This window comes from Dicentrarchus labrax, unplaced genomic scaffold (assembly GCF_905237075.1).
Source record: "Dicentrarchus labrax unplaced genomic scaffold, dlabrax2021, whole genome shotgun sequence".
NCBI classification, from domain to species: Eukaryota; Metazoa; Chordata; class Actinopteri; family Moronidae; genus Dicentrarchus; species Dicentrarchus labrax.
In genome coordinates, this window is record NW_026136712.1 from 20,111,247 (window position 1) to 20,139,160 (window position 27,914).

At 40.3% G+C, this 27,914-nt stretch overlaps 1 protein-coding gene across 1 annotated transcript; it reads right to left on the minus strand.

Moving 5' to 3' along the window:
* Window positions 1-955: 955 nt before the first annotated feature.
* Window positions 956-26,317, minus strand: LOC127373427 (vesicle-fusing ATPase). The gene is made up of 22 exons (XM_051417876.1): window positions 26,187-26,317; window positions 22,998-23,083; window positions 22,652-22,748; window positions 21,719-21,758; window positions 18,828-18,994; window positions 18,466-18,573; window positions 18,195-18,270; window positions 17,519-17,674; window positions 14,425-14,624; window positions 12,774-12,939; window positions 12,543-12,617; window positions 11,897-12,084; window positions 10,400-10,495; window positions 9,577-9,733; window positions 9,320-9,453; window positions 8,826-8,892; window positions 8,562-8,641; window positions 7,111-7,245; window positions 6,684-6,797; window positions 3,296-3,351; window positions 3,005-3,077; window positions 956-2,183 (listed from the first exon to the last, which is right to left on the minus strand). The coding sequence occupies exons 1-21, from the start codon at window positions 26,196-26,198 to the stop codon at window positions 3,047-3,049; spliced, it is 2,241 nt and encodes a 746-aa protein (XP_051273836.1). The 5' UTR covers window positions 26,199-26,317; the 3' UTR covers window positions 956-2,183; window positions 3,005-3,046.
* Between the last annotated feature and the right edge of the window lie 1,597 nt (window positions 26,318-27,914).

Sequence of the window (27,914 nt, forward strand, 5' to 3'; positions counted from 1 at the left end):
GTGATATATTTTATTCCTGCGTGTCATAGAGCTTCATTGTTTTCCAAAAACAATTAAAAACACATCACTGAGCCACATGTTGCACTGAGGGACAAGTTCCTTCATCACTATGAGCACACACACACACATACACACACACACACACACACACACACACACACACACACACACACATTGTAGTTTATTCTCAGTCGATCTCACACTGTCCTGCTGCGGGAAATAGTCCTCAACAGATGCATGCACATTTCCCAAAGGGGGGACCAAGTCAGTCGATTGCAAGTCACAAGTAATTCTCAAGTCCTAAAGTCATAATGCACTCTTTGCCAAATGTAAAGCCATTTAATCAACAGAACAAACTAAGTGATTATCTTTGGCATAGTTCTATCAACTACTAGCGCTCAGTAACAATGTTCTTCATGGTTCATTCCTGCAACCTCACCTGATGATATCGGATCAATTTAAACAAAGAGGATCTTGGGAATTAAGGGTCAACTTGCTGGGAATAAATGGCGTTGATTTAGGAAATAAAGGAAAATTAAATCATTTGTGGCACATTTTTTAATCTTGGGGCTTATGGGAAGGTTTTAATTGTCATTGGTGTTAAAGTCCAAGTCAAAGTATTTGATTTTGTCTAGACTGACTAAAGTCCAGGTCATGTGACTTGAGTATTTACTCTAACCGAGGTCATGTTTAATTAAAAATACAGTGCCTGACTGCTTTAGGAAATGACTGAGCCTTTGTACCCAATGAAAGTTTATATTCATATATTGCTGGTTTTGGTCTTTTCATGGAATTTGTTGCCAATAAGAAAGACCAGCCTTTGCCTAAAGAAAGGTCTGGCATACAATTCAGTGTGAATATGAAATATTATTGAAGAATTGGCTGTTAATTTGTAATATACAGCAGTTCAGTTTAATAGGACACATGATTAATAATCAAAAAGCAGAATGTAGAATTATGATATATATGCTTTTGTTTAGAGCTTTTATTGTTTTATTGCAATAACTTGCAATATGTTTACAAAGAGGTGAACATTCATCATTATTCATTATTACAAATAGAAAAGAAATGGTTACAGCTTCATTCTTATTTAATTTCACTTGTATACAAAGAAAGAGAAGACCCCGCATTGTGGAAGCATGGCCATGAGGAAGGAGTTACTGATAACCTGAAACAATATTTTTGCTGGTTTGTGTCCACAGTCCAGAAGGAGTGCATCGAGAAGTCTACATCCAATGGGTTTAACTTTCTCTGCAGCCCACACACTTGCTGCAGTAGCTACTTAGTAAATGGCTGACTATGTTTTCTTGTTGAGATTGCCCAACACAGATGCTGTGGAGGTTAACCGCGAATATCTGAGCAGATTCAGCTCATTATGAGATGCCAAATTTCTCATAATTATGAGATAATTACGCTGTATCATAATTATAAGGTAGCTCCTTATGAATCCAACATGCTATAATTATGAGGGGAACACTTGATAATGAAAACAACTGCTGGGTTGTTTTTCCTATAGGGACTGTTATAAACAGAGACCTACGTACATTTTCCTCTGAGGACACTAACCGTACATCCAAACTTCTGCATGGAAACACATCTTTAAAGCAGTTTGAGCCCCCTGGCGTGACATAACTTCATTAATTTCATCATCAAGAGAGTTCCTTGTTAGTATTAGAATTAATTTATTCATACAATAAAAAGGTCAGACACAGGCAAGTACACAACATGATAAGAACAAAGTAAGATCTTAAAGTTATGGAGACAAAATGTCCTGGAATGATCAGATTACAAATCTGTGCATACCGATAAGGCCTTTATAAACAAACTGTGTTACGATTAGTGTTTGTGCATGCACATCTACTTGCCACCAAAAGGTATCTTTTGCATTGACTCTTGTATATAGAATCCCAGTGGAGTGCTAGGGGCATCACACAGATATTAAAGCACTAGTCTTCAGGAAATGCAATGCAATATACACAGATACAACAAACACTGCATATTTCTCTTATTTTACATGTTCACATAGTGCTGAAGAGGAGGAGGTTGCCTTGCTGGTTTGCTGCTGCAGTGCGGAGAGAAGCACACCGAGCTTCAGGGATGGGAAGGATGCAGAGAGGGAGATGGAAACTATCTCTCGCTTGCTTCCTCCTGCCAGCCTCTTTCAGGCTTCCGTTTCTCAGCAACTGAGTGAAGAGAGACAAATAAAAGTGAGAAGAGACAGGCAGGCAAAGGAGACGTGTTGCCACAAGAGAGCACCTGTCTAGTCGACCTATTTTTAGGCACGCCGTGCGCTAACTATACCATAAGTCTCTGAGGCAGTGATGTGAAGCAAAGCTCTGGCTGCGAGTTGAAAAGCTGTTCAAGCTTTTGTTGTTCATCACCCTGGGCAGCCTCTCCTCAAGGGGCGCGTTTCACAAAGCAGGATTAGCAAGTTAGCTAGATAACTTTAAAAAGAGAAATATTTTCTGAAACTTTGACATCATCAATCAACATGTGAGAATGAATATTAATTCATCGTTTCACAGATTCAGATCAGAAAAACTGGGACACAGGACAATCATTTCACAATTATCTGAAGAGCTGTCTGATCCCAACACCTTCAAGACTGATTGGACGGTTTTATGTAGTAATGCAAGTAACCATACCCTGGAAAAATCTTTACTGGAGACTATGTAACACAATAACACAACTTAAAGGAATAGTGCAACATAGATAGTGACTGGCTGCTAACTCTTGCCTTAGCTTAGCATAAAGATTGGAAACCTTTTCTAAAAATAAACTTCTAAGTAGAGGTTAGTTACCCATACATTTTAGTGGCAGCTTCTATTTTAACTAGTTAAACACGTTTTAATTTGGCTAACACCACTTGTGTATCATTCATTTGGTGGAAGAAATGATCCTTTAAGGGTACGACTTACTGAACTGAACTAACAGTTTACAGATTTCTACATTAGCTCCCCTCATCCTGCACATGTGTAGCCTGATGCAGACGCTGCAGTCTTACCGTTGAAGGATGCCTCTTTTTCACTATGTGGCTCCACTGAGTCTAGATTGCCACAAACTTATCAGAACCCAGTCTGCGGGGACAAAATGTTTATTATTAATCACACTTGATACAATGATGAAAATGTAAACATTAAGTTTTCTCCTCTTCTGCGACATTTGAAAATGAAGACTGGTAAAAGTGACAGATGTGTGCGTGTGTGTGTGTGTGTGTGTGTGTGTGTGTTCAGTGTCACCGACGATCCCGCTGCGCTTAAAGGAGTCGGGTCAGAAACAGGAAAAGAATACTTACGCTCCTTCATCCTTCAGTAGAGTCAGGAACTTGCTAACTCTGTAGCCAGGATCCATCTAAAAAAGACATGCACATTACTTTTTAGTGCACATGCATACAGGGTAAAAACCTCATATTCAAGCAGGTCTTATTTTCTTTTTTGAACAGGCATCTGTTTCATTTATAATTCAGAAGCAAGGTGTTGAAACATCAGAGCAATTTGAAATAGTGGCAGGTCCTGGAGTTCACGCTGCCGTTTGTACAAACAGGATTGTGCAGAAGGGGAGGGAGAGAGGAAGTAAAATTAATGGCAACCTATGCAATAACTTACAGTATGTCTGGAATTGCCTGTAGCTACTAGAGTGAAGACATGAGAGCAGTCAGAAACATTGGAATGAGAGGAAAAAAGATAAAGAGAAGTACGAATGTGTGTATGTGTGTGTAGCTGTGCGGCTGTTTGCAGCATGTCTCGGCAAACACAGGTTCATACTTCTTCAGAATGGGGTGTGTGGGGGGGGGGGGGGAGGCGGTGCAGGGTGCAGAACATGGCTGCATTTGTGCATACCACAGCAATTACACAGCATCCAGCCTCAACAAACAGGCAGTACACATCATCAACATACCACAGACACACAGTCAGGGGGAGAAATTAACACCAGCCAACAGTCAGATCAGTTCTTATAACTGCAGATAGAGAAGCTTTATCTGAGAGGAGCGCTGAAGACGCCGCCGCTGTGAAACAAAGCATCTCTGAATCCGACAGTACAGTTGGAATCTACTGTAACTGGCTCAGGTTTAAATGTTCGTGCCTGAGTCAAGATCTAACTGAAAAATGTCTTGTGGAAACTCAATTCATATCCGACAAGTTAAGCCTTAAAGAGGGCTACAGAAATGTAGTAGTGCACTTCCATGAAGATGGAGGATCTGCAAGAAACTGAATTTTGGTCCCTGATGTGGTTCGAGCTCTAAAATCACCAGATCCAACAATCCCCATAATTCAAACTCTTATTGTATTCAGACCCTCACTGCCAGTAAACGTCTTTCAAACACAGAGATAACCTTTATGACATAACTATGACATCATCAGGGTCATTTTCACAGATTTGACAAACGCTGTTTAGGAGCCACCAAAAGGCGTTCTACATCTTAACGTCAGCTACATTTCGCAGCAAAAGTCAACAGAGAGCTGAATACCACCGATGTCGTGTTGAATAAACTGTGTTAACTAACGATTCAGCTAGCGAGCGAGTCTGCCTACAAGGTTTTATTCATCCCTTCAATAACTCGTAACTGAATGAAATGATCGTCGTCGTCTTACTTTTTCTAACTTTAGCTTTGTTTTACTTTTTTGATTTTTTTGTTTACCAGTACTTTATTTAAGCTGTGTCCTCTCTAAAAATGCTTTTGTTAACAAATTCCCCCCCACCCCCGGGATCAATAAAGTATTTCTGATTCTGATTCTAATCTGTTTCCAGCACTCTCAAGTCTGTTTTGCAAGGCTGTATTTTCTGATGAGACTGGGCCTTAACTGTGTTTTCAGAGGACTCCCTGGACCAGTAAAGCAGAGTTTGGAAAACTGATGGATGGCCCGTTTATGTCCAAACTTGACTAAATTCTAATGATAATATGCTAATGGTGAATCAACAGTAACAGGATCTTTATCCCCCAACCCAACCAAACTCCCCAAGTTGACAAAACCACGAGATCTGGTCCTAAGTATAAAGATGACAGTCTTAATTTACAGACCATGCCCAGAGATAGTGCTGTAGTCTGAAGTGATGTGTTCCAACTGAATCCCACCAGGATCTCCTCTCCTTTTGCACTGTGCTGTCTTGTTATTTAACATGTGGGAACTAACAGGATGCAAGCTACAAGCTTGTTGAGCGTGTGTGTGTGGTTGAATAATGAAAGACAACATTTATTTGATGGAAAGTATGTAAAAAATGGATCAAATTAAAGCTTCCACTGGTTGTTATGAGTCCAAATCACTAAGCTTTACTAAACAGGAACACTGGATCTCTGGGAGTGATGTATGACACATTTTCTTTTCGAAGAATCAGTATAATTGATAATCCTGGTGCTCTGACAGGGTCAGGGCCCCTAACAAGGCTTTACAAATAAATCATTTTGGTGCAGGACAAACAGAAATAACTACACCACCTTCAACAGGGAAAAATGCAAAAAAACATAACTCCTGGGCCAAAACCACAAAGCCCCTAAAGGCATCTTTAAAAAGGTGAGTAGACTTTATACCAACTGTACTTATCTACATACATACAGCTGGTGTGTTGAAAGGAAGCCAAGAATCTGCTGTGAGTTGGTGATCTATGTTTTCATTTTTGTTTCTACAGTTGGATGGGTTTAATGTACATATACATGGGGTTTTTTTTTAACCTGCCATATGTGTTGGCCCCTATGACGACTGATAATTGAATTTGCTCTAAATTGTAGGTACAACCACAACCACGAAGTGTGTATGATTGTTTGATGACTGCAGCTTCCCTCTGATTCAGAACATGTGAACGTAACTTGGAAAGCTGCATAGAACATGGTTTCATAACTATGAATGTACTGGGTTTCAACCGTTCGGAGAATGGTTTGCAAACTAGAAATGTACTGGATCCTTCTGCTCAACAAATCATCAGGAAAGCCACACAGTTTTTCATTCCAGCTAATAGATGACAGTTTTTTGTGACGGAGACAGATTCTGTTGACTGTTGAGAATGCCGGCCAGATGTCGAGGAAGAGGAGGGACAGGGTGCTCGAGCTCAGACCGCACTATTAGAAAAACATAATACACAGGCTGAGCCAATTTTAAATAAATAAAAAATGTGAAGTGATGTTTCCTTCACTCGTGTCTACTTGACCTTTCTATCACCTAATACCAACAGTGCACATGTAGATGCATCAGAAATCACATTTACTATCTAATAGCCAGTAAAAATGTGAATATTTTTGATGGTGAGGGAAATAGGACTAAGAGTCTGCAGACACACTAGTGGCTCTGTGAGGATATTTACTAAATAGCTGCAAAAAAAAAGCTTAAACAAGTTAATGAAAATGGGACTGATATCAGCGAGGCAAGTATTTGGTCATACACCAAAATACTGGATCAATAACTGTGGTTATGGTGACAAGAACATATTTACTAAACATTGCAATCCATTCAATAGTTGTCACCATATTTCACTCAAAACCACAGAAGTCAACCTCACCAGTGGCGCCATAGGAAAAGTCAGGGATGACCAAATTCATTAGGATCAGGAACCAAGAATGTCTGTACAAAATGTCATCGTAATCGATCCGATAGCTGCTGGGACATTTCGGTCTGGACCAGAGTGGTTGACCGACTGACAGGCTGACATCCTGCTAGCGTGGTTGAAAATGCAAATGAGTATCGCCTTCTTACCTGCACGGACATTTCAATCAGCATGAGCAGCTTTTTAATGCCGATCCACAGATTTTGGCCCTTCACAGCTTTAGCTATGCTGGCCCGCTCCACTTCCTGAAAACTGCCCAGCAGCTGCGAGGAGAAGGAAGGAGAGAACTCAGGGTTCGGGTTCTGAATAAAACATCTTTAACACCTGAGCTGACAAAGTAAATGTCACTCTTAAAAACAGTGATTGAAAATCTGTTTTAAACCTGTATTTAAGTACTAAAATGGACATAGACTACTTTGGAATAATCTGTGTGTAATGGTATGTGTGTGTGTGCGTCTGTGAGGGAGAGGATGGATAATTGTATGTCAAGTGTATTAAGTAGCTTTGGGTTTAAAGGTGCTGCTGCACATGTGCAGGTGTGCGTTGCTGTTTTTGAGTGCGTATGTGCGATGTTACCTCCAGGGCCTCGACCAGCTGCTCTCCACTCGAGATGTTGGGAATGTGGATGGTGGTGCTGAAAGCGTCCAACATCTCCATTTCCTGGAGGACGTCTCTACGACTTGTGGTGCCGATGATCAGTAACTTACGACCCTGTAAGAGAAGCAGATATGATTTCAGACTTTAATTTGTTAATTCAACCAATGTGATACGATATTAGTTTTGAGGCATGTGCGATGAATGCTGGGTCAATCACTGTAACAGGTCCCTGTCATATACTGTGATCACAAGGACCCTGGTTTCATTCCATTTATGTCACTATAATGTTTTGAAAAGGAAGCCAAACAAAAAAACAACCTTTAGCCTGTTAGTTTTTTCCCCCTTTACTCAACAATACTCATAATCTTGCGTCACCATAAGTTTTCTGCATCGTTGTGTCACATTCTGAGAATTTGGTCTTAAATTTATGAGACTGTCAGAATTTCGTTGCCGGCTGTATCTGCGATCGCCACAGCTCTTATCTGCCATTGGTGGGCGTGTCTCACCGTGAGATCTAGGACCACACTATTGGACTGACGACCAAATATTTCACCACGTTCTTCTCATGATTGCGCGATTTTAGGCAGTCAGTGATGAAGGTTTGATGGCGTATAGGGGCCGTAAGTCACAACAAGAACGCAAAGAATAGAAAATAACATGAGACAGGAGAAGAGAGGACTACAGAACAGAGCAGAACAGAAGAGAAAACAACAGAACACAACAGCAGAGAAGACAAACATGAGCAGAGAAGAAAGAAGAGAAGCAAAAGAAATGTAGCTCCGCTAAGCCGACAAGTTGGAGAAGGACCAGGAGAAGAAGACGAAGGAGGAGAGGCAGAGGAGTGGCGAGTAGACAGGGGGATTATGGCTGCCGGCTGCCCCCCCATGGCGTGGGGGGTTGTGATGCTGCATGCAGATGAGGTGCCACACAGGCGGCGGTGCTGCCAGGTCCTGGCTCTCTCACAGAGCCCATTCTCCTCCCTGTCCCCCTGGCCTCCCCCGGCCCCAGGCACCCCGCTGGGCCCAGCGCTTTACAACCCCAGAGGAGCACTGCAGCCAGGCATTCAACACCAGGCCCCGCGCCACTTCTCATGCACATGCAGCCATATAGTGGGGCTATACTCTCATTCACAAACCCATCAACAACAGACACACACACACAAACTACAACCAAAGAAACTATGAGAAATGGGTCTCTACCTCCACCATTCACGGTGAGCACAACAGGCCTGGACCCAAACACTCGCTAATAACCATACACTCACACACAGCCGCTCACACATGCCAGTTGCAGCCAAAGACCTCCAACAATTCCTCACAAGACGTTGCGCTGGCATCCATAAGATCTGCTGCCCTCTTTCTGCCACCAAAGGACTAACAGTCCCACAGTGAGCGTGCTACAAATAAATACCACAACAAAGAGTTTGTTACCTTTGGAGGAGTTTTCTTCAGCAGCACCAGTAAAGCTTGTAACACCAGGTTGGAGAAACGAGGGCCAATCGGGACGTAGTCTGATGAAACAGATCATTTGTTATTAGCAATTTTCCTCATTCCCCATTTCACACAAAGATTGATTCATGATTTAATATCCGTCCAGTGCATTTAACTCATCAGCAGCCGAACACAAAATGCTTTTTATTTTTAGCTACCTTGTAGTACTTTGACTCTCTAAAAAGGGACGACTGGGGTTCTTACCTAACAGACGTTCAATGTCATCCACAACCACACAGCTCAGCTGGGACTTGTAGGCATCTTCAAATATCTATCACAGGGAATAAAAGTGTAAACAGGTCCAGATCAGAAATAGGCGCACAGCCAAAGCTAGTTATTTCTTTCTTAGGGTCAGTCAGTTAAAAATGATGTTCAATTAAAAAATGTCTTCCATATATTTGTTCAGTATTTGTACTTAAGTTCAATTTAAGTCACATGTGTTAAATCAAAGCGGCCAGGCAATAAAGCTATTAAAGTCCACAAGATGAGAGACAACAGTATGGCTTAAACCTCATTACATTTGCCATCTTACATGGATCAGTACTGGTGAGGAACTCTCACACCTTTAAATACTTTCTGTACAAATCCCAGTCCTTTGTAGACATAGACACTGACACATGACTCATTTTTTTTCCTTTATTCCAAGGCTTTAAACTCGCATGTAAAGATTTTTAAAATTGTCAAGTGGTGAGTGATACCTTTTTGATGGCTTGGCATTTGGCGATCTCCGAGAAGCCGATCATCTTGTCGGGAGAGCAAATCTTGATAAAGGGGAACTGGGAGTCTTCAGAGATCTTAGCAGCCAGCGCAGTTTTCCCACTGTTAGGCGGGCCTGAGGGAGAGGATCAAACACTAATCAGCTGGTTGCAACATTTTTAAAGGTGTATTGAGTGTTCAACTGTGTGTATGCTGACTGTAACTCCAGTTACATGAGTTTAGCGTGTGTGAGTCTTACCCTCCAGTAACACAGAAACCAACGGTGTGCGGTCGCTGTTCTTCGTCTGCTGCACCAGCAGCTCCCCGTCCTCTAGGACCGCTGACACCGGGTCACCCCATCGGATTATCCCGTTCATGATGTAGCTGGCGTAGTCCTCCTGATTGGTACCAAACGCCTGGACAGGAATAAATAAACAGGAAGAAAAGAAATTGTTTGGGATATATTCCTTGTTTATATCTAAATTGCTTACTACAGTAATCAGGGGCTACTGTACATCCATTAACCCCCCGAATACATTCAATTTAGCTAACTCATTCACCGCTGCTCTCCTTCAACGAGTAAGGGCTGCCCAAAAGTTCAGTATAATCTTAAATATATGCCAGGCTGGACCAAACAACCAATAATAACAGTAGCAGGGAAAAGAAACAAAACAAAAAGTAACACTGGCAAAAGGTATCACAGACTTTAACCTGCACACAATGGGAAGTTTCCACTGTCCAGTTATTGGAATTATGAATTTACCAACACCATGAAAAGGTAGATAAAGGATAGACTTGAGCGGGCTGATAATATCCGACAGCTTCTCTTAAGTTACCTAGAGGCTTTATAAATAATATGTCTATCAGATAATGGTTGTTGTAATGTATGTTTTTTATTTTAAAGTTGGCTTAGGACAGTGGGAGGGTGGGAGAAGATGGGGATGGTTGACTGTTTTGAACTTTGGGTAATCTGCATTATAAAAGCTTAATTCATTTAATGTATTCTTTATTTTTCTTAATCCAACATATTTAACACAGAAGACACAAAGAAGAGACAGAGAGAGTGACGTAAAGCAACTTACAGGTTTGATGTCGTTGTTCAGCGAGGCCATGAAGTCAAGCCTGCTGACCTGCAGCTTCTCTGCCGTCTCAATGTTTACCTCCACCGTGTTACTGGCCTACGACAAGCACAAAACACACACACACACACACACACACACAAATGCAAGTTGAGCGACAGCAAATAATGAGTTACTTTGGTTCCTGGATGAACTCCATGCCCCCTGCTAATGAAATCCATCACGTGAAGTATTGCACATTTAGATTTGCACAATGTGTCAGGAGACAGTGTGCTCCCTCAGAGCAGAAAGGTCAGACCGAGAGGAGGAGGGAGGGAAGAATAAGTGTTCAGAGGAGTGAAGAAAAACGTCACAGCCATCAGAAATGTGTAAGGCCCCTTGTCTGTCATTTATCATCACCCTCCAATATCTGCTGCTCCAATGCGTGTCTGTGGGGGCAGAACACTTAACAGATGAGAACTTCACCTTATCTGCGTGTCCCACTGAGCTGTGTAGATTTGAGCCTATGCACCTGATAAAACACTTAAGTGAGGGCACACACACCTGGGTTCTTTACCCAATCCTTCCTCGGTGGTGGCTAGTTAAACTGGCCACCATGCCCGCCAGGTGTGTGACCTGCACCTCCTTAAACTTAGCAGCACGAGACATTTTCCAGTGAGTGCTTATATTAAAGCTCAATCCGAGATGAAATATTTGAGATTTCAGTTACTAATTTAATTTTGATTTAGGTTTGGTTTCAGGGTAATATTAACTATAAATTAAAATAGATTAAATTATCTTTATAATGCTAAAAATGTAGTTGGCAAGAATGTTTTAAGCGCTGAATAGTGTCTGCAGGTACTTATGTTCCAGAAATAAGATAGGGCAACCTGTACTGTAGCCTCAGAGGCCAGACCCAGAGCAAAAAAAACTCAAAGGCAAGCAAAAATTCACACATTGACTGACTGTGGCTTTTCAAATGTTAAGATGTGATGGTTTTATATCACTGTTATTTAAATATCTTTGATATAAGTTGGTCAAAATATGAACAAATTCAAGACCACATATTGAAAGATTGTGATGGATATTTTCATAGAATAAATGAAAAAAAAATACAGAGAGAGTATGTTTTTCTCATGATAACCAATGCTCTTAACTCAGAGTGGTCTGTCATATGGGGTTTCTTAGACAAGTTATCCACTTTGTGGCAGGTCTAGGGAGAGAAAAAAAATGTGTTGAAAGGAGATGAAGCTTCAAACACAACAGCATTTTATTCATGGAAATATAGCAATCCCTTCGATTTGAGCCCATTTATTTTAGTATAAGGTGCAGTATTCTTACTGTGTGAGAGTGTGTGATTTTGAAGTAATCCAAAAGTATTCAGATTAGATTTGTCAATAGATTGCATTACTGTTTACAAAAATTGCCATGTGATTTCATGTTTTAGTTAATGACAACATTTCAAAGCAATCTGACCCAACCCTGGCAGAAATATGCCAAATGTCCCTTGAGGACTCTGACCTTGATATGTCTGTTCATGGCAGTTGACTGTGCAGCCCTGACCAGGCCCTCCAGCTCAGCACCACTGTAGTTCTTCGTCTCCACGGCCAGCTCCTTGATGTCTACGTCACCGGACAGCAGCTCATACTGACGCATCTTTGCCGTGTGGATGTGGAGGATCTGAACTCGCCCCCTTTCATCCGGTAACCCTGGAAAAAGAGAAGGGAGATAAGGGAGCTTTCCTCAAAAAACAGTCACTATGTCTTTAACTCACTGTCGAGCAGATAAGATATGTTAACTGTGTAAAGATGTCCTGCTGCTGTACGGCTCTTTTTGACAGCAGGGAGCAGTCAAATTACCATTAAACTACCTCACAAGGACTAATGGTCTTAAATGGCTGAAGTGAACTCCTTAAAGACACTGTTACTTTAGCATTTGATAGGTCAGACTAACCAAAATGATTAGCAAAGTAAATATAAATAATGGATTACACTGGTAAACCAGCAACTTCCAGTCCACTCAGAGGTATTACCTTAACTTTTAAATGGTCACTAGTTCGAAGAAAAAGTCACTAATAGGGTTTTAATTCCGTTTCCAGTCTACTGAGACAAACTGCAAGGAGTTAACACCAGAGTGAAACCTTATCAGTACGTTCTTCACTTCTTACCAATCTCCATCTTGACCTCCAGTCTTCCCGGCCTCAACAAGGCCTCATCTATCAGGTCAGGCCTGTTGGTCATACCTGAGGGAGGGACAGATGGACAGATAGTGAAAAGGAGAGACAGCACAAGAAAAGGATGAATGAGAGAGTTAGTGCAGATGTTCAGGGATGACACTGAAGAGCCTGTGAGCTTGCAAACTGAGTGAAAAAAGGGGGTGTTTCTTTGTGTGCGAGCACCTATGACCAGGATGTTGTTGAGCTGCTCCACGCCGTCTATCTTGGACAGCAGCTGGTTGACCACAGTGTCGTGGACTCCTGTGCTGCCTGCCATGCTGCCACGCTGCTTACAGATGGCATCAATCTCATCAAATATGATGATGTGAAGGCCGCTGTTGGCGCCAAGCTGTTCAGCAGAGGGATGAGGAGGAAAATGACATTACAGAAAGAATTCATATGCTCATATCAGCTGTTTACACTAGAAATGAGTTCCTCTTGTCTTATACGATACTAACTGATTTCTTTAGATGTACAGTGTTGGATTTGTTGTTGACTGTTGGACACATTTGATGATGTACAAGTTATTTACTTAAAAACAAAAAATGTACATGTATTATATAGTGTTTTGCTTAAACATCTAGGATATGTGTTCTTTCAGTGTTTCACAAATGTACTTGGGCATCAAGTTAAAGGACTTTTGCTAGCTTTCCAAGGTCTTAATGTATAATAATTGGGTTGTTTTGGGGTAAGGAAGGACACAAAGCCTGAAAGTCTGTTGAATTATTCTCTGAAGAAATTTTCTTTTTACATTTTGCATCCTTAAATGAAGTTTTTTAGAAGATCTGAGAGTCTGGGAGTTTAATATGCAGTATCCTGACTGGTTGCATGCCAATAGATGCATTACTAGACAATTTGGCAGCTAAAACTCAAGTAAATAGGGCCTCAGGCATTACTCATGGCCTTGTGAAGTTAAAAGTGAATATTACTCCTGTATCAGCACACAATGCAGTGACTTGCAAAAACTATAAGGCTATTGAATAAATAGTTTAGTATTTTTACTCAGAGATAAGAAGAGGAAGCACAACAACCTTTTTCATTGAAACCATGTACTGGTTTGTATTTTTTTTACATTTAATTCCTTTTCCAATGATTTGGTTTGGACCCAAGGTCACAAACTGAATAAAGTTTTTTCTTTCTTTCTGAGACATAAACGCAAAAAGACGACAAAGACGCTGCTGATGCTTTTCCCTCAGCAGAGAGACAGATGGAAAAAGTGAGAGAGCGGCAGGGTGGGGGGTTATCCGTCCATCTACAGACCTGTCAGTCTCAGCCCTAGCATTTAAAGCAGGTGTGGAGCTGTCCTTATTACACACTGGATGGTGTGTGTGTGTGTGTGTGTGTGTGTATATAGGGAGGTCTAATAGGAGGTCAAAGAGAGCCCAGCCCCTCATTAGGTAGTGAAGAGTGAGGCTCGATGCAAGTGTCTCCCCATCCAAACCAACCATCCCCGCTGGGTTTCAATGCATAACTGCCCCCCCCACACACACACACACACACACACACACACACACACACACACACTTTAACTTTACCAAAGTTATTACAGCTATGTCTGGCTAAAGGGCAGATCTCTCCTCTCCTGGAGAAATTAGTTTTTTTCTGTTTAGATAGATGAAATGATTATCTGGGTTTTGAAATGGGAGAATACCGATCCCCGAGAACAGACTTTATCTGATGTGTCGATAATAACTTCAACAAAGTTGTAGCACTACAGGTAAAGTTGTAATAAAACAAGACTCGTTTATCAACACCACTATGTGTGGTTGTCTTATAAAACAGCATTACCCCCCTTGTGCATGTGCGTATATACTGTAATGTGTCCTCCGCTCACCCTCTTCTGTTCTTCCTCTGCGTCTGCAAACAGCTTCCTGATGTTGGCTTCAGACTCTCCGACGTACTTGTTGAGAATCTCGGGGCCGTTGACGATCTTTGGCTCCCGGGCATTGAGCATCTTGCCAATCTGTCGTGCCATCAGGGTTTTACCGCAGCCTGGGGGTCCGTACAGCAGGATTCCCTTCACATGCTTACAGCCTGGAGACAGACACGCAACCGGGGACAGAGGAATAGAAGTCAAACTGAGCACAGGCTGTTCTTTTATTTTCACAAGAAACTTATACACAGCAAATGTTTCTAGTAGTTATAAAGCTCATATCTTTGTATGGTAAAGCCAAAACAGAGGACTTTTAATCAGACATCTCAAAACATGTTAATGGAGCAGTGTGGAGTTCTGTCCCCCAGCCAACACAGGGTTTCTGCAGGTTTCAACAGGTTCAATTAAAGACTTTGCAAGACCTTTTTAAGACCATATGTAAGAAATTTACGACCTATTTCACGTCCATACTGGCATGAAAAAGTACAAAGGATATGAAGGAAAATCAGTATTGGTTCCATGTCGGTTTCTTTTTGTAGTTGTTACAGCACAATCAATACAAGTTCTTCCCCCTAAACACATTTAAAATGCAACTTAATACAAGTACTGTTAACTTCATTAATCCAATCGATTTTTAAGACCCTTAAAGGATTCAATTCTGATTATTAGATTATTTAAGACCCTGTGGAAACCCTGCAACATTTAAGGCATTATTGGCTTTTTCCCCTTCCTTTTCCATAGCCCATTGGTTATCTATTAGTAGTTTGTAATATCAAGTACAATAAGGTACAGTTGTGATCCCCGAAGCGAAGTAAGCTCAGCTTTGAGACTGTAACTCTGAAATGCAAAGAACATAAAAATAACAGGTTGTTTATGGCATTGAATGAGAGTTCAGTGACTTATAACTCAGTGACTGGCTTTTGAGACAGGACAAGTATGCCTTCATAATAAAAATGTTCACATGCTGCAGTGTGCTCGAAATGTTACTCAGTTGTTTGTGCTGATAATGAACACTTTTCGCATTGGGAGATTTCAGTCTTGAGACTTAACTGTGAATTTATTACAAATAAAAAAACCATGGCAACAGAAGACTGTGGCGGTATAATGCACTACTCTCATTTATTATCTGCACAGCTTTCCTCTTGCACATGTTTGCAATGCCATTTGCATAGCTATTTGTGTCTATGTTATCTACATTGTTGTATTTTTGTTACTTTATTGTTATATTTATCTGTATTTATCTCATGTCATGCATGTCCCCATGCCCCCTTTTTTCTTTTTTCTTTTATTTGCACTGTATTGGTGAATCCGTAAACCTCCTTTACATTTACATATGTGTCTGCACATTGTTTTAAATGACAATAAAATTGAACTGAACTGAATGATCTGGACAGTTACTCCAGCTGTACGTTTACACACCAATGATTTCCTTTGTTTTATTCCCTTAAAATTTAGATAAAAGTGTGGAGGCTGCGAGTTTACAGTGTGGATCTTTTAATGGCCTTTTGCACCTGCTTAATGACATTTAGCCCAGACTAATTGAGAGGCCCCTGATAACCATCTGAGCTGCCATTTGGGCCTGCTGAAGGAAAAGCAGCCAGAATGACAGGTTGGGGGGCGGGGGGGAGAGAAGACGGGGAAAAGTTATGTGGTTGTGTTGTATTTGGGAGAGAATGCTCTGAAGCTTCTGTCTGTCTGCCTGCCTCACCTCTCAGGGAGCAAAGGGGAGACAAGGTGAAACTTTCAGACTTTTGGTCCGACGCACACACATAATGTGTAAGGTACACATGCACACCGCCTCTCTGTCAGCACCTGCTCTCCCTGCTCCCCACGCCTGCCAATTACAGCTTCACCTTTAGCGGGATGCTCTATCAGGGCATGCCATCTCATTACAGCAGCCAGCTGGCCACAGCCAAAGGCCGACTCCTGCACACAACCACCCGGCTAAAGGTCAGCTCACACACTGCTGGACGCTGCCACAGGCGCTGAGCACCGCGGGTATGGAGTGTCTGTGCGTAGCAGATTTAAGTAAGGTGTGTATTTGCCAACCTCAGAGGTCTTTACAACAGGTTTTCACAAGACTTCCAGGTCTGGGAGCAAGGATTAGGACTGATGTGTATGTATGCACGTGTGTGGGATAGCAGGGGTTTTTTGTATGAGTCACAAAGAGGACTACCTGATGACTTTTATTACAATGAGCTGCTGTCCTTTTGCAAAGTGAATCATCATAGTAATCTGACAAAGCTGTCAAAGGGCTATTAATGAGTGTGCGCAGGGATCACTGTCAGGGGATGACGGGGTTTTTAGTCATGGTCGAGGCAGCGCAGGAGGACGCTGCTTTGCCTGCTAATGGTTGATTGTTGGTTTCAGTGATTCAGGCAATGATACATTTCTCAAAGGAATTATTCAAAGTTTCGTTTGCCATAATGTTGGTTCAGGGATTAAACACAAGCTGGCTATAATAACTGAAAACAGTGATTATATTTGGCAGGTAGTATTAATCTGTTTTGACCCAATGAGTGCTGAAAAAAAACTTTACCAAGTCTGAAAGAGACAATAGTGTTTCTCACAATATATTTGTGTTTTTTCTCCTCATTGCTTTTACCATTTAGCATGTTGAGGAGGGACTTACATATCCTCATATCAATTTAAATTGAAAAGCAGACTCTTGTATGTGTATTTTTGAATCAGTTGATGGATTTGGGGAAGTGGCCCAATGGACTTTTCAGTGAGGCATTTCTGTTGACATCTATCTCACCATAGGAAGCCACTAGGTGCACCTGTATATGAGTTTATTGACAGTCATTGTTGGTGAAAGGTTAAAATGACTCAGTTGAGTAATTATTGCACACTGAGGAAGGCACTGCTGAAACATCTGTGCACTTTACTCCTCTATGCTGAATGTAGCTTAAGCAAGACTTTCAGGAAAAGCAACAGATAAAAATCATTAGAAAACGTTCTTAACACACAGACAATCTTATGAAATCCTCGTCTGACTGAAAAAGGCACAATGACTAAGTGGTGGTGGGATAAAGAAAAAGAAAGGGAAACTCACCCATTTGTTCTACTATGTCTGGAGGGAAGACTCGGGAGGCGAAGGCTCTACGGAAGATGTCAGAAAACTCCTTGTCAAGGCCGCCGATACCCATCCTCTCAAAGTTCCAGTCTGGGCTGATGAGGGACTGGCGAGACTCTCGGGTCTTGGCTTTCCCTGGAGGGTTCAGACAAAAACAAGATGCTTAAATGTTGTGCTTAAAAGAAGGGCCTAATGTATTTGATTAATTACTGAGAGAGAAATCTTTTCTTGTGCTTTGTATTGACAGTTATGAGACTTGCATGAGTTATTTTGACTCCCAAAAATCAATCTGGTGCATAGCACAAGCTCGGTCTGAGCACTTAAATTATCTTTTACATAAAGGTCAATTCAAGATTTTGTTGCTGACTGGTGTTAAATAAATTATTGCAATATTCATACAACCAGAGTTTATTACATTTAAACCTTGTTATGAAGGTAAAGTGCCCGCCAGGTGGCTACTGGCACAGCTGGACTGAGCCACTGCCAACACAATGTTAAAAGGAAAGCCGAGCAACATGTGTGGAGTGTGCCCCCTTGTGGTTTTATAGAGAATCGTCCTACAGACAGTGGATGCAAAAACACACAACTAAAACCATATCAAGAAATCCACTTGTTTTTCAGAAGGTGAAAAAAGTTGTGTATTGTTGACACTTACCAATCAGAGTCATGGATGAGGTCTCTGACTTCTCAAAAATCACCTGACTGTTTCCCAGCAACAAACCGATCACAATCTGAGGAAAAAAACAAAGATGATACTCAGGACACGGTACAATCAGCAGTTCTGTATATATGATACCGACAACTTCAACCACATGGGGTTTAAATGAATGATGTTAATTAAAATGAATAACTTCCACGCTATTTATAAAAGCCTCTAGTGGTACAGAAGTACATCAGGGGACAGCGACAAATTGTTCTCCAGGTACCTTAGGTTTCTTGCCAGAGGTATTTTCTCCCTTTAGGATGCTGGGGTCCATGGCCTCAATATCCTTTATCAGCAAGCCAAACAGCTTATCACAGAAACTAAACACCAGCTAGAAAAAAAACAACAGGGAGCAAAGCACAATATATGTCAGAGAAATGTTTAATTACTCCAAACGAACAGAAAATAGTTCTACTAACGAAGGGAGACATTAAAATAAATAAGGATATAATTAATAGAACAACTAGTCTCATAATGCATGTTTGTGCTTTCACTGTATGAATGAATCTCCCTCACAGCTACAAACCCGAATTCCACTAAATTCTACAATAAACTCAGAGCTCGTCCAGTGCTTTTTAACCCCACCTGCTGGCCGATGCTGAAGGCCTGGTTGTTGAAGTGCTGGATGAACTCGGTGGCCATGTGGTCCGAGTCGTAGGGGTTGCTGTCCACATTCTTCTTCTGCAGGAAGTCAATTTCCACTGTCATGCTGCTTACACACTGTTTGGACTTGTCAAAGTTGTAGTTTGTTACTATAAGGAGAGGAAAACAATAGGTGGTAAGGTTCATAGTCTAGACGACAGCATCTTTCATTGACCTGGATTACTTTTTATTTGGAGAGTTTGTTCTCCTCAGAGCCGAGTGGCCCGTATATTGGTCCAATCACACTGTGTTTCCTGCCGGCCCTCATTAGAGTGTGTCTTAAGTTTCACTTTGTAGCACTGTTTAATTGAAATTAAAGCTGTATTAATTGATTTTGTGGCCACTTGGGGGGGGGGGACAAGCTGGAACACAACATCTGACATAATATGAGCTGCTGATTTACACATGCAACAGACACAGAGGAAGAGTAGGATTCATTTGGAGTCCAATATTCTTTCTTTTTCTCTCTTTACCAACCTGAGTAAGTATCTGGCTCTTTAGATTTAGCTAGTTGCTAACTCTGTCTGTGTGCTGTTTGCTGCTGGGCAGGCACTATACAGAGGGTTTCTGCTGGAAACAGGTTGATGAGAGGAGACTGAGAGAGCCAGAAACAATGAGCTAAAAGAGGCTAAAACTCTTCGTGGAGCTAGAGGAAATGGAAGACTTGGTTGACATCTGATCCTTTGTAACTGTAAAAATATTGATTACTGTAGCTTTAAATGTGAATTTATTTATCAAATGAAATACGTTTAAATATGGCTTTAGATAATTAGTATGCATATGATCTTGAGCACACTCATTGTCCAAAACCTACAACAGTGCCATTTTCAATAAATTATAATTTTTTCTTCACCTTAAATAGCTGGAATGCTCCATAACAACTGAATACTAGTGTTACGATCAAAGCAGACTACTTGTCTTAATATTGACCTTTCATAGCAGAAGTATTGCAGAAGGAGGTTTTTAATGCGGCACTAGTTTTGAATACTGGATGTTCTTGTCAGTCTGTATTTAAAAACAGAGCTATTTCATTATGATCCAACCATACAAATCCAATAAAGGGCTTGTCCAGCAGATGTCGCCATTTTTGACTGAATCAAATGCTTCGAAACGGGGAACCATTTTTAACTCACTCGAAGTGATTTAGTGCTTCAGAAAGCTTTGTTTCCCCCTATCGCTACTAAATATCACACACGGCTCTGTGGCATGTCTACTAATATCTCTGATATTTATGGTGTGATTATGTTCAATTAAACATGTAGTAAACAGCAGGGTCTAAGCTCATTTGGAGTGGTTATCAAATCAATGATTGCCTTATTAGCAGGCAATCAACCGTTTATCCTTTAATGTGAGAACAGAATCAGCAGCACAACAGGAAGTTCCTGAATCTGATATGATTTGTGGTTTTACTGTTCAAACTGTTGGTAATGTCTCATTATGAAAATGATATATCTGTCTTGTGGATTTCCACTGCTGCCAGGTAATTACACCTGCAATACTGCTACATTATTCATATCACAGTTAGCAGGAGACACTATTAAAACATTACATCCATTATGGAGATTAACTGAATGTTCAATTATCCTGATATGGTTGGTTTAAACAGAAAGGAAAAAAAGAGAGAATATTCCTTTGATCAAATTATAAAAAAGAGCCACGGCTCGTCTGTTTTTTTTCCAAGACGATGTCAAGAAAGATTAAAGTATCATGAGGCCTATTCATTCTTTCACTCAGTGGATTATACTTTCCTTCCTCCTTTTCACTCCTGATATGCAGACAGTATCATAATAGCACCCATCATATTGGGCATCACTTGGCCTGAGGGAGCTGAGCGAAATCTTTCATCAAAGAACAGGCCTACTCCTTCTCTGGATGCTGGCCAACCTCTGAAACAGATGTGCGGTGACACCACCCACCCATATTGTTATCCTGTCTCTCCCTGTGCTGGGTAAATCATGTTCCCTCCACCCCTCATGACATCTAAATAATAGCTAAACCCCCTAACCCCTCATATAATTCGGAATCTGCAGGATACCATCAGTCGACCATCAGATGTCAGCACAGTGACATCTGGAAGAGAGGAAGACTGCAGCCTTTAAAGTCAGTCACATGTACAGTTTGATGAATCCTTCAATGTCCCAAGGTTAGATTTGATGTCAAAGGCTATTATGTTTCTGCTGGTGGTGGTGTCTGTGACTCAAAAGGCATTCAGAGATAAGAGAGAAAGACTGTCAAGCACTGCTAATCAATAGATAGGAAATTGAATGGCAGTCGTCACAAAAGGCTGAAAGCACAATCTGTCTGTGCGGCCTGTAGATACATGTGAGGCACTGCTAGCCTGTCAGTTAGCAATTAGGGGCCAAATGCTAAATGAAAGGTTACAAATCTTAATATTTTATATTCTGCTGACTGTGACAGATGTTTCTTCGGTGTAGTTCACTGCTCGTCTAAAAGTGCAGCAGATGTTGCTTTTAAATTGCGTGGCTATCTTTATTTGCCACATTGATGTACCTTACACCAGTGACACAGAATGATACTATTTTGAATATATTTTTTTAGGCCTTTATTGGATAGGACAGCTGAAGATGGACAGGAAATGGGGAGAAAGAGAGGGGATGACACGCAGCAAAGGGCCACAAGTCGGATTTGAACCCATAGCTGCTGCATGGCGCCCCAGAATGATATAACTTGTAAGAAATGTCTTCAGGTGTGATGGTTACATAAAGACGTACAATAATTGTGCATAAAGGTCAATTCATTATTGGTTTTGGGCTTATATATAAAAAGGTATATACACACACATATAGATCTTTTGCTATATACATGAAGCTTACCTTCAACTTCTTGTCCAATTGATAGACCAGCCCATTTTCTCTGTAAAGAAAAAAAGCAAGAGATTGCTTTAGTTCCATGTCTCGTCATTTCCTTTTGTATTAGGATTCAATACTGCCATGGAACCATTTAGCCAACAATACGGGAATTACATTTTCCAGAAGCTTATACTTCATATGAACAACACTACGCGAGACATAAGTGCAACGTTCCTCTGCAGCATGGTCTTATTTCACAACAGTTCTATACGCTAAAAATCTTTAATGGTTATACATGAGCTATGTTTTTAAGATGGCGGCCAATGATGGCTACCATACCAAACATGAGCCGATCAATCGACAGAAACTATTTGATGCATTCTTGTCGTAAAATAAGACCGCCTTGAGGAGGTTACAGTAGTACCTGTGTGCCGTTGCGGCTGCCAAGTTTACAGACGGAGGAAGAGCAGGCAGAGACAGGCAGAAAAGGAAAAAGCAGTAACAGACAGATTGAGACAAACAAAGAGGTCCATGCAAAGAGCCCACAGACAGACCACGCAAGCTAAAGCATAACTTTTCTGAGAGAACATCCTGACTTAGGGAACATCAGGTCACAAACTGCTATCAAGGTTTAAAAAAACAATACGATGTTAGCAGAAAAAACTGATGATTGTTTGCTGCCCTCGACAGTATGAAAGTGTTCATCTGTGCTTCGTTATGAAAAACTGTGGACATCACCTGTTAAATAAATGTATTACTTAGGCAGAAAATAAAGGCATGACGGTATTTCATCTTATTAGGAACATCAAGACTCAAAAACAATGGTGCCAAAAAATTCATTTTATCTTGCGAAATCAATCACTCTTTATGACATCTGCAGGAAAACAGTACAACAGCAATGCACAGCTGCCATCAGGCGACACAATCATCGGGAACGTGTGGCAGGGGGACATTTACCTGTGGCAGGCTGAAGGCAATGGTCCCAGAGTTAACACTGGGATGCTTCTTCAAGGTGAACACATACTTGTGGGCTGAGTTGCGCACAGTCACATGTCTGCATTGAGATGAACAATTAAGAGAGAGAAGAAAGAACAGAACAGGTGTCAATCCAGATGTTACTGTTCTTCTTTTACTAGATAAATAGATAGATAAATATTCAAGGATGTAAAAAAAAAAAAGAAACATGCTGAAGGGGTCTGCTGATCACTAAACTGACGCAAACACCCACCCATTCAACAAACAACCCACTACTATTACTGTAGTATGATGCACAGGTACATGTACCAGAGGAAAGCCCACTCACTGTTCAAACTGTTGCTCCTTCTCATTGATGACGGCACAGTTGGTCAACGACAGTTCGTCTGTTGGGCATCGAGCCGCTTGCATAATCTGAAAGGTGAGCAGAGAAAAATGCAAACAGTGACTCCGCTGAGGAAATAATATGAATAGTTTATTTAGACAATGTAGTTTCTACTTCACGCTTGCATGCAAGGTTCTGTTTTAGTCCTCTAAGGGATTTTTTCAACTTACAGCCAATGCTATGATTTATGGTGAAAAGGAGGCAAAAGATGGTGCTCGTGCTGAAATACTGTGAAAGCCAGTATTGTGGACTGTTACTGATAATAATTTACAGCGTTCGCACTCTGCATGGAGAAAGGCAGATCATGTAGGTTTAGCACTCTTGAGGCTTTGCTCCCTTTCCCCATCAGCATAGAGCTCACTCTCACAAAACCACCATGACATGCATGTTGCTATGGTGATCTCTGATAAAGCCTCTCTAGACTAGCTGTACAACATGTTCCACCATGAAGCTTCCTGCTAGGCCTCGAATACTAAATGTCAAGTCTCTCAAACACTCATTAGGATACTCATTAAGGATTACACCGGTTGTTCATATTGTGCAGATCAACAGGATCTGAGACATTAAGCATGGTGTCATTATGTGCTGCACATGCAGGAGGTAGCTCTGCTTAGCTTCACTAACTTAAGGGAAATTATTTTTCTATGTTTATGCCCACTAATGTCTCAGGATCTTCGGCTCAGGTTCAGCAAGATCCTCCTATTTTGTGACCTTTTTTAAGTCAGTCAGTCATTACAAAATCCTTTCTAAAAACTCAGAAGAACCTTATTTTAAATTCTGGTGCAGCACCTAAAGTTTCCAAAGATACCAAATGCTTTTGGCTGAATTTTGGGATACCGTGTGTAAAATAAAGCACAATGCTTCCATTTGAGGGAATGGTGCAGCCATAAAAGATTCATGCACAGAATATATATGCCACTGTCAAACAGAGCGGAAAAAAGGTGGTTTTAACAACCTCAGAGCTCCTTAAGAGGAGATTAAAGCAGGAGACTGGACGTTTAAAGCTCAAACGTCATTACAGCCGCAGCTCGTCTACCACTGCTCTTAACTGAAATGCATCTTCTCCGAAACACCGGGAGTGAAGGACATTGCCTCACACTGACTTACTCAAGTCTACAGTAACCAGCTGGGTGATTCAGCATCAACATGATCCGCTGTGATGAAATATCAACTAAAGGTTAAGTTAAGCATAGCCTCATTTTAATGTGGCTTCAACAATTACAATGCAGACCAATTAAAAGTACCAACTCTATGTAGATGCAGTATTTGTAACACCCAAATATCCATACGTATTCAGTGTCAACCTGCTCTCCAGTTACAATTAGCAATAGATTTAAGTTGATGGGTAAATGCGCTCAAGTACGCTTACCAAATATATCGGGAATTAAAAAGGACCAGTGTGTAGGAGTGAGCTACGTAGCGTCACAGAACTCAATTCAACAGGAGTATTTTCTTGGATACTGTCAACCAGTCATTTCAAGTTATAATACAGCCCAGTCTTATTAGCCCCTTCTAAGAAAAAGACTGCTCTCATTCCAATAACCTAATTAATATCCGACCTACATCTCAAAACCATTAAACTTCAGCATCCAGGCTAACCACGGCCCCTTAGACATCCTGATAATCTCACAGCTTCACATTGAACAGACTGTTGACGTGCCAAGGTCACATCTCTCAAGCGATCATTTTTAGGACGGTACAGATAACACCGCCTGCTGAAGGAATGTGGGTTGACAACACAACCTGACAGCAAAATACAGAAATCTAGAGTTGCACCAAATGAAGATTAAACTGCAGTCAATTTGCTGAATGACAATAAAATAAACATTAACTTTGTCACTTGAAAATATGACCCATGAATTGTGCCTCTATTAGCCAAAGTCTTATAGCATAGAAACTCTAAAGTCTGTCCTATACACTGTGCAGAGGGCATTCCTTACATTGTTCCCATGTAATCAGCTCAAATGTGAAGTGTTAATGAGCGACAGAAATGTCCCAGTATCTTAAAGACCATACGATCAGGGTGACTCTCTCATTATAGTGTTGCTTCAGAATTCATTACAGAGAGTTCGATGAAACCTAACTATTTACTAGGTACACCTAGGTAGAAGCGTAATACAACAGCCGTGCAATAATGCTTTCAATGGACGGTTATTGCTGTCTTAGAGACGTTTATGGCGTTGTTGACTGCATTGAGTTAAACATATTTAGACTGCTGTCATTGCTAAACACTGCAGTGCATGACAGGTCATTTTTAACCTTAAACGTCCACTTACCATCATCATCATCATCATCTGAGTGCACAATCCCTCCTCCACTTCTCATCAATAAGTGACTGTTTTAATCATCAATTAATCCTTTCAGTCCTTTTTTTTTAAGTAAGATTTGCAAGAATTTACTTTTACTGTATTTCTGAGCCTTCTGTGATATGAAAGTGATTATTCTGGGGGGGATTTCAGACTGACAAACAGCAAATGAATGAATAATGAAATGAAGTGAACTGCAGCCATAATGACCTGCATGAAGGAAGCATTCACTGCAGGGAAAGACTGACCACACTTTCACTTTTAACTATCTACACAGAGGCAATAAACTGACAAGTGCCCATCATGAAACAGCTGCAAAGGCCTCCTCAGTTGAACACACTGACGCACATAAACAAGCTGTGTGGAAAATGGCCTCAGATCCATAAAGACTGAACATTACACATCAGTCCAGTTCATCGGGCTCTTCCTCAGTCTGCCACACTTCCTTCATTCCACCTTGAAGAGCCTTCACTGCTTTAGCATTTTAGCACATATCCATGTCAATAACACCATCGACATTACAACTGAGCAGCTCAAGCTGTTGCACATTTTACTTTACAGAAAGTCCAACAGTTGGACTAACAAGCCAGCAGCAGTTGGACTGGTCATGAGATACCCCATTCCTCTTCCGGGCTGCTTACGAAGTTGTGAATGACATCTGACTCCGCCACACAGGCTAGTGCCGCGCTGGCTCACTTTACGTGTACAATGGCCCCCAGCCCTTTAAGTTAAGCTTTAGTGTTCAGTGGGTTTTTTGGGTTTTTTTTCCCCGTTCGTGGCGTACTTGTGTTTTAAATTCTTGAATATTCGCTTCAAATAAACTCACCCGAGAGGTCATCTTTATGTGTTTTTTTGTTTCCTCCCGTGTTCAAGTGCAGTTCACCAGGAGCGTTCCGCTGACAGAGCAACGGCACTACTGAGAGAAAGTGACGTGCTGAGAGGGGGGCGGGATTGTCCTGACGCGCCGTGACGTCATCACGCACACACGTCGTAAAGTAAGATATTTATTTATTTATTTTAGATGATAATTTCTGTGACTTTAAGCTCCTCTTGCAGAATGTGCTTTTTGGTTTTTTAGAGAGAGTCAATAATTTTGTTTAATTAATCTCATTATAATTCTTGCAAAGTTTTACATCCACAAATGTAAATTTGCCAAAGTGAAACCTCTTTTTTGTGTTTTTATGAAAGAACTGGAGTTGTATTTCAAGTCAAGAAAGCTTTCAAAACTGTGAGACTGTGCTCCCACTTTGATATCTTTAATTCAATTAAATTTTTCTTTGCTGGTGATCCCTGGCATGTTTTTATTTCTTTTTATTTATGTATTTATTTTCTGTATCATTTATTTGTTTTTCAATTATTGCTATTATAATGTTTACCCTGTTGTTTCTATCATTACTGCACTGCTACTATGTATATTTTGGAAATAAGTGATAAATAAAGCTGTTTAAAAAAAAAAATAAATAAATAAAAAGTGAGAGGAGGAAGTGCACCATGTAAAATATTTTATTTTAAATAAGGCCAAAGAAGTGTCTTGTAAAAAAAATTATTTATTGCTTTTATCCATTGAAATTATTGGAAGGACATTGATGTAACGTGCTCCAGAAGATTTATGTCATTTGTTTGTTTGTCTTGTTCTTTTTGGAAAGATATTTGTGTATTTAATTCCCAGTTTATTGTTTCTGATTTCATCCTTTTGTATGTGAATGTATTGTTTGGCTTTTTTTTCTTACCCCTGAACCAAAAGAAATCAGTATAATATCCTCAATTTGATCCTTCTGCTTGCAAAATTTCTCATACATAAATCAAAAAATGTTGTAGGTGAAGCCAAACAATACATTAAACTACTCCCATACTGTAAAAATAAGAGTTTACGTGTATTTACCCTGTATAATTTATTTATCTAATTTATGATTTCTGTCTGGCATTCTCTGCTCATGCATTGTTTATGTTTGCAAATAAAGATTTATTTTTTTTTTTTTTTTTTTACTTTAAAAATGAACATAAAACAAAGCATTTATTTTAGGATATTTGTTTATATATTTCACATCCATAAGACAAAGTATTACATTTTTGTTTTAATTATTAATTATTGGTATTATTTATTCATTTGGAAATAACATTGATTCTCTTAAAATAATAAAAGTATAACAAATCCAAGATATTTTAGTGAGATTACAATGCTTTTTGCCTGTTTTTTGTCTTTTAAAAATATATTGGTATGTTCAGTATTTATTTAATAATATTAAGTAGTTTATTAAGGAAAATATAACAATGATGCAATGCATGTCCTGGTTCTGTCACCGATGTTCCATGTTTCATGCATAAAAATAAAGAGAGGAGACTAAAATATTAACATTAAAAATATTAAACATATTCACATTAATAATCTCAATTATTATTTTTAGAAATATTTAAGTCATAAATAACTTTTAAAATCTTTTCTGTGTCTGTGTTTTGTTCGTCTGACAAACCCAGAATGAATACAATGGATAAAAATGATTCATTTGAACTCATCTGAACATCATCGTTTAAAAATGTCTGAAATTAAGAACCA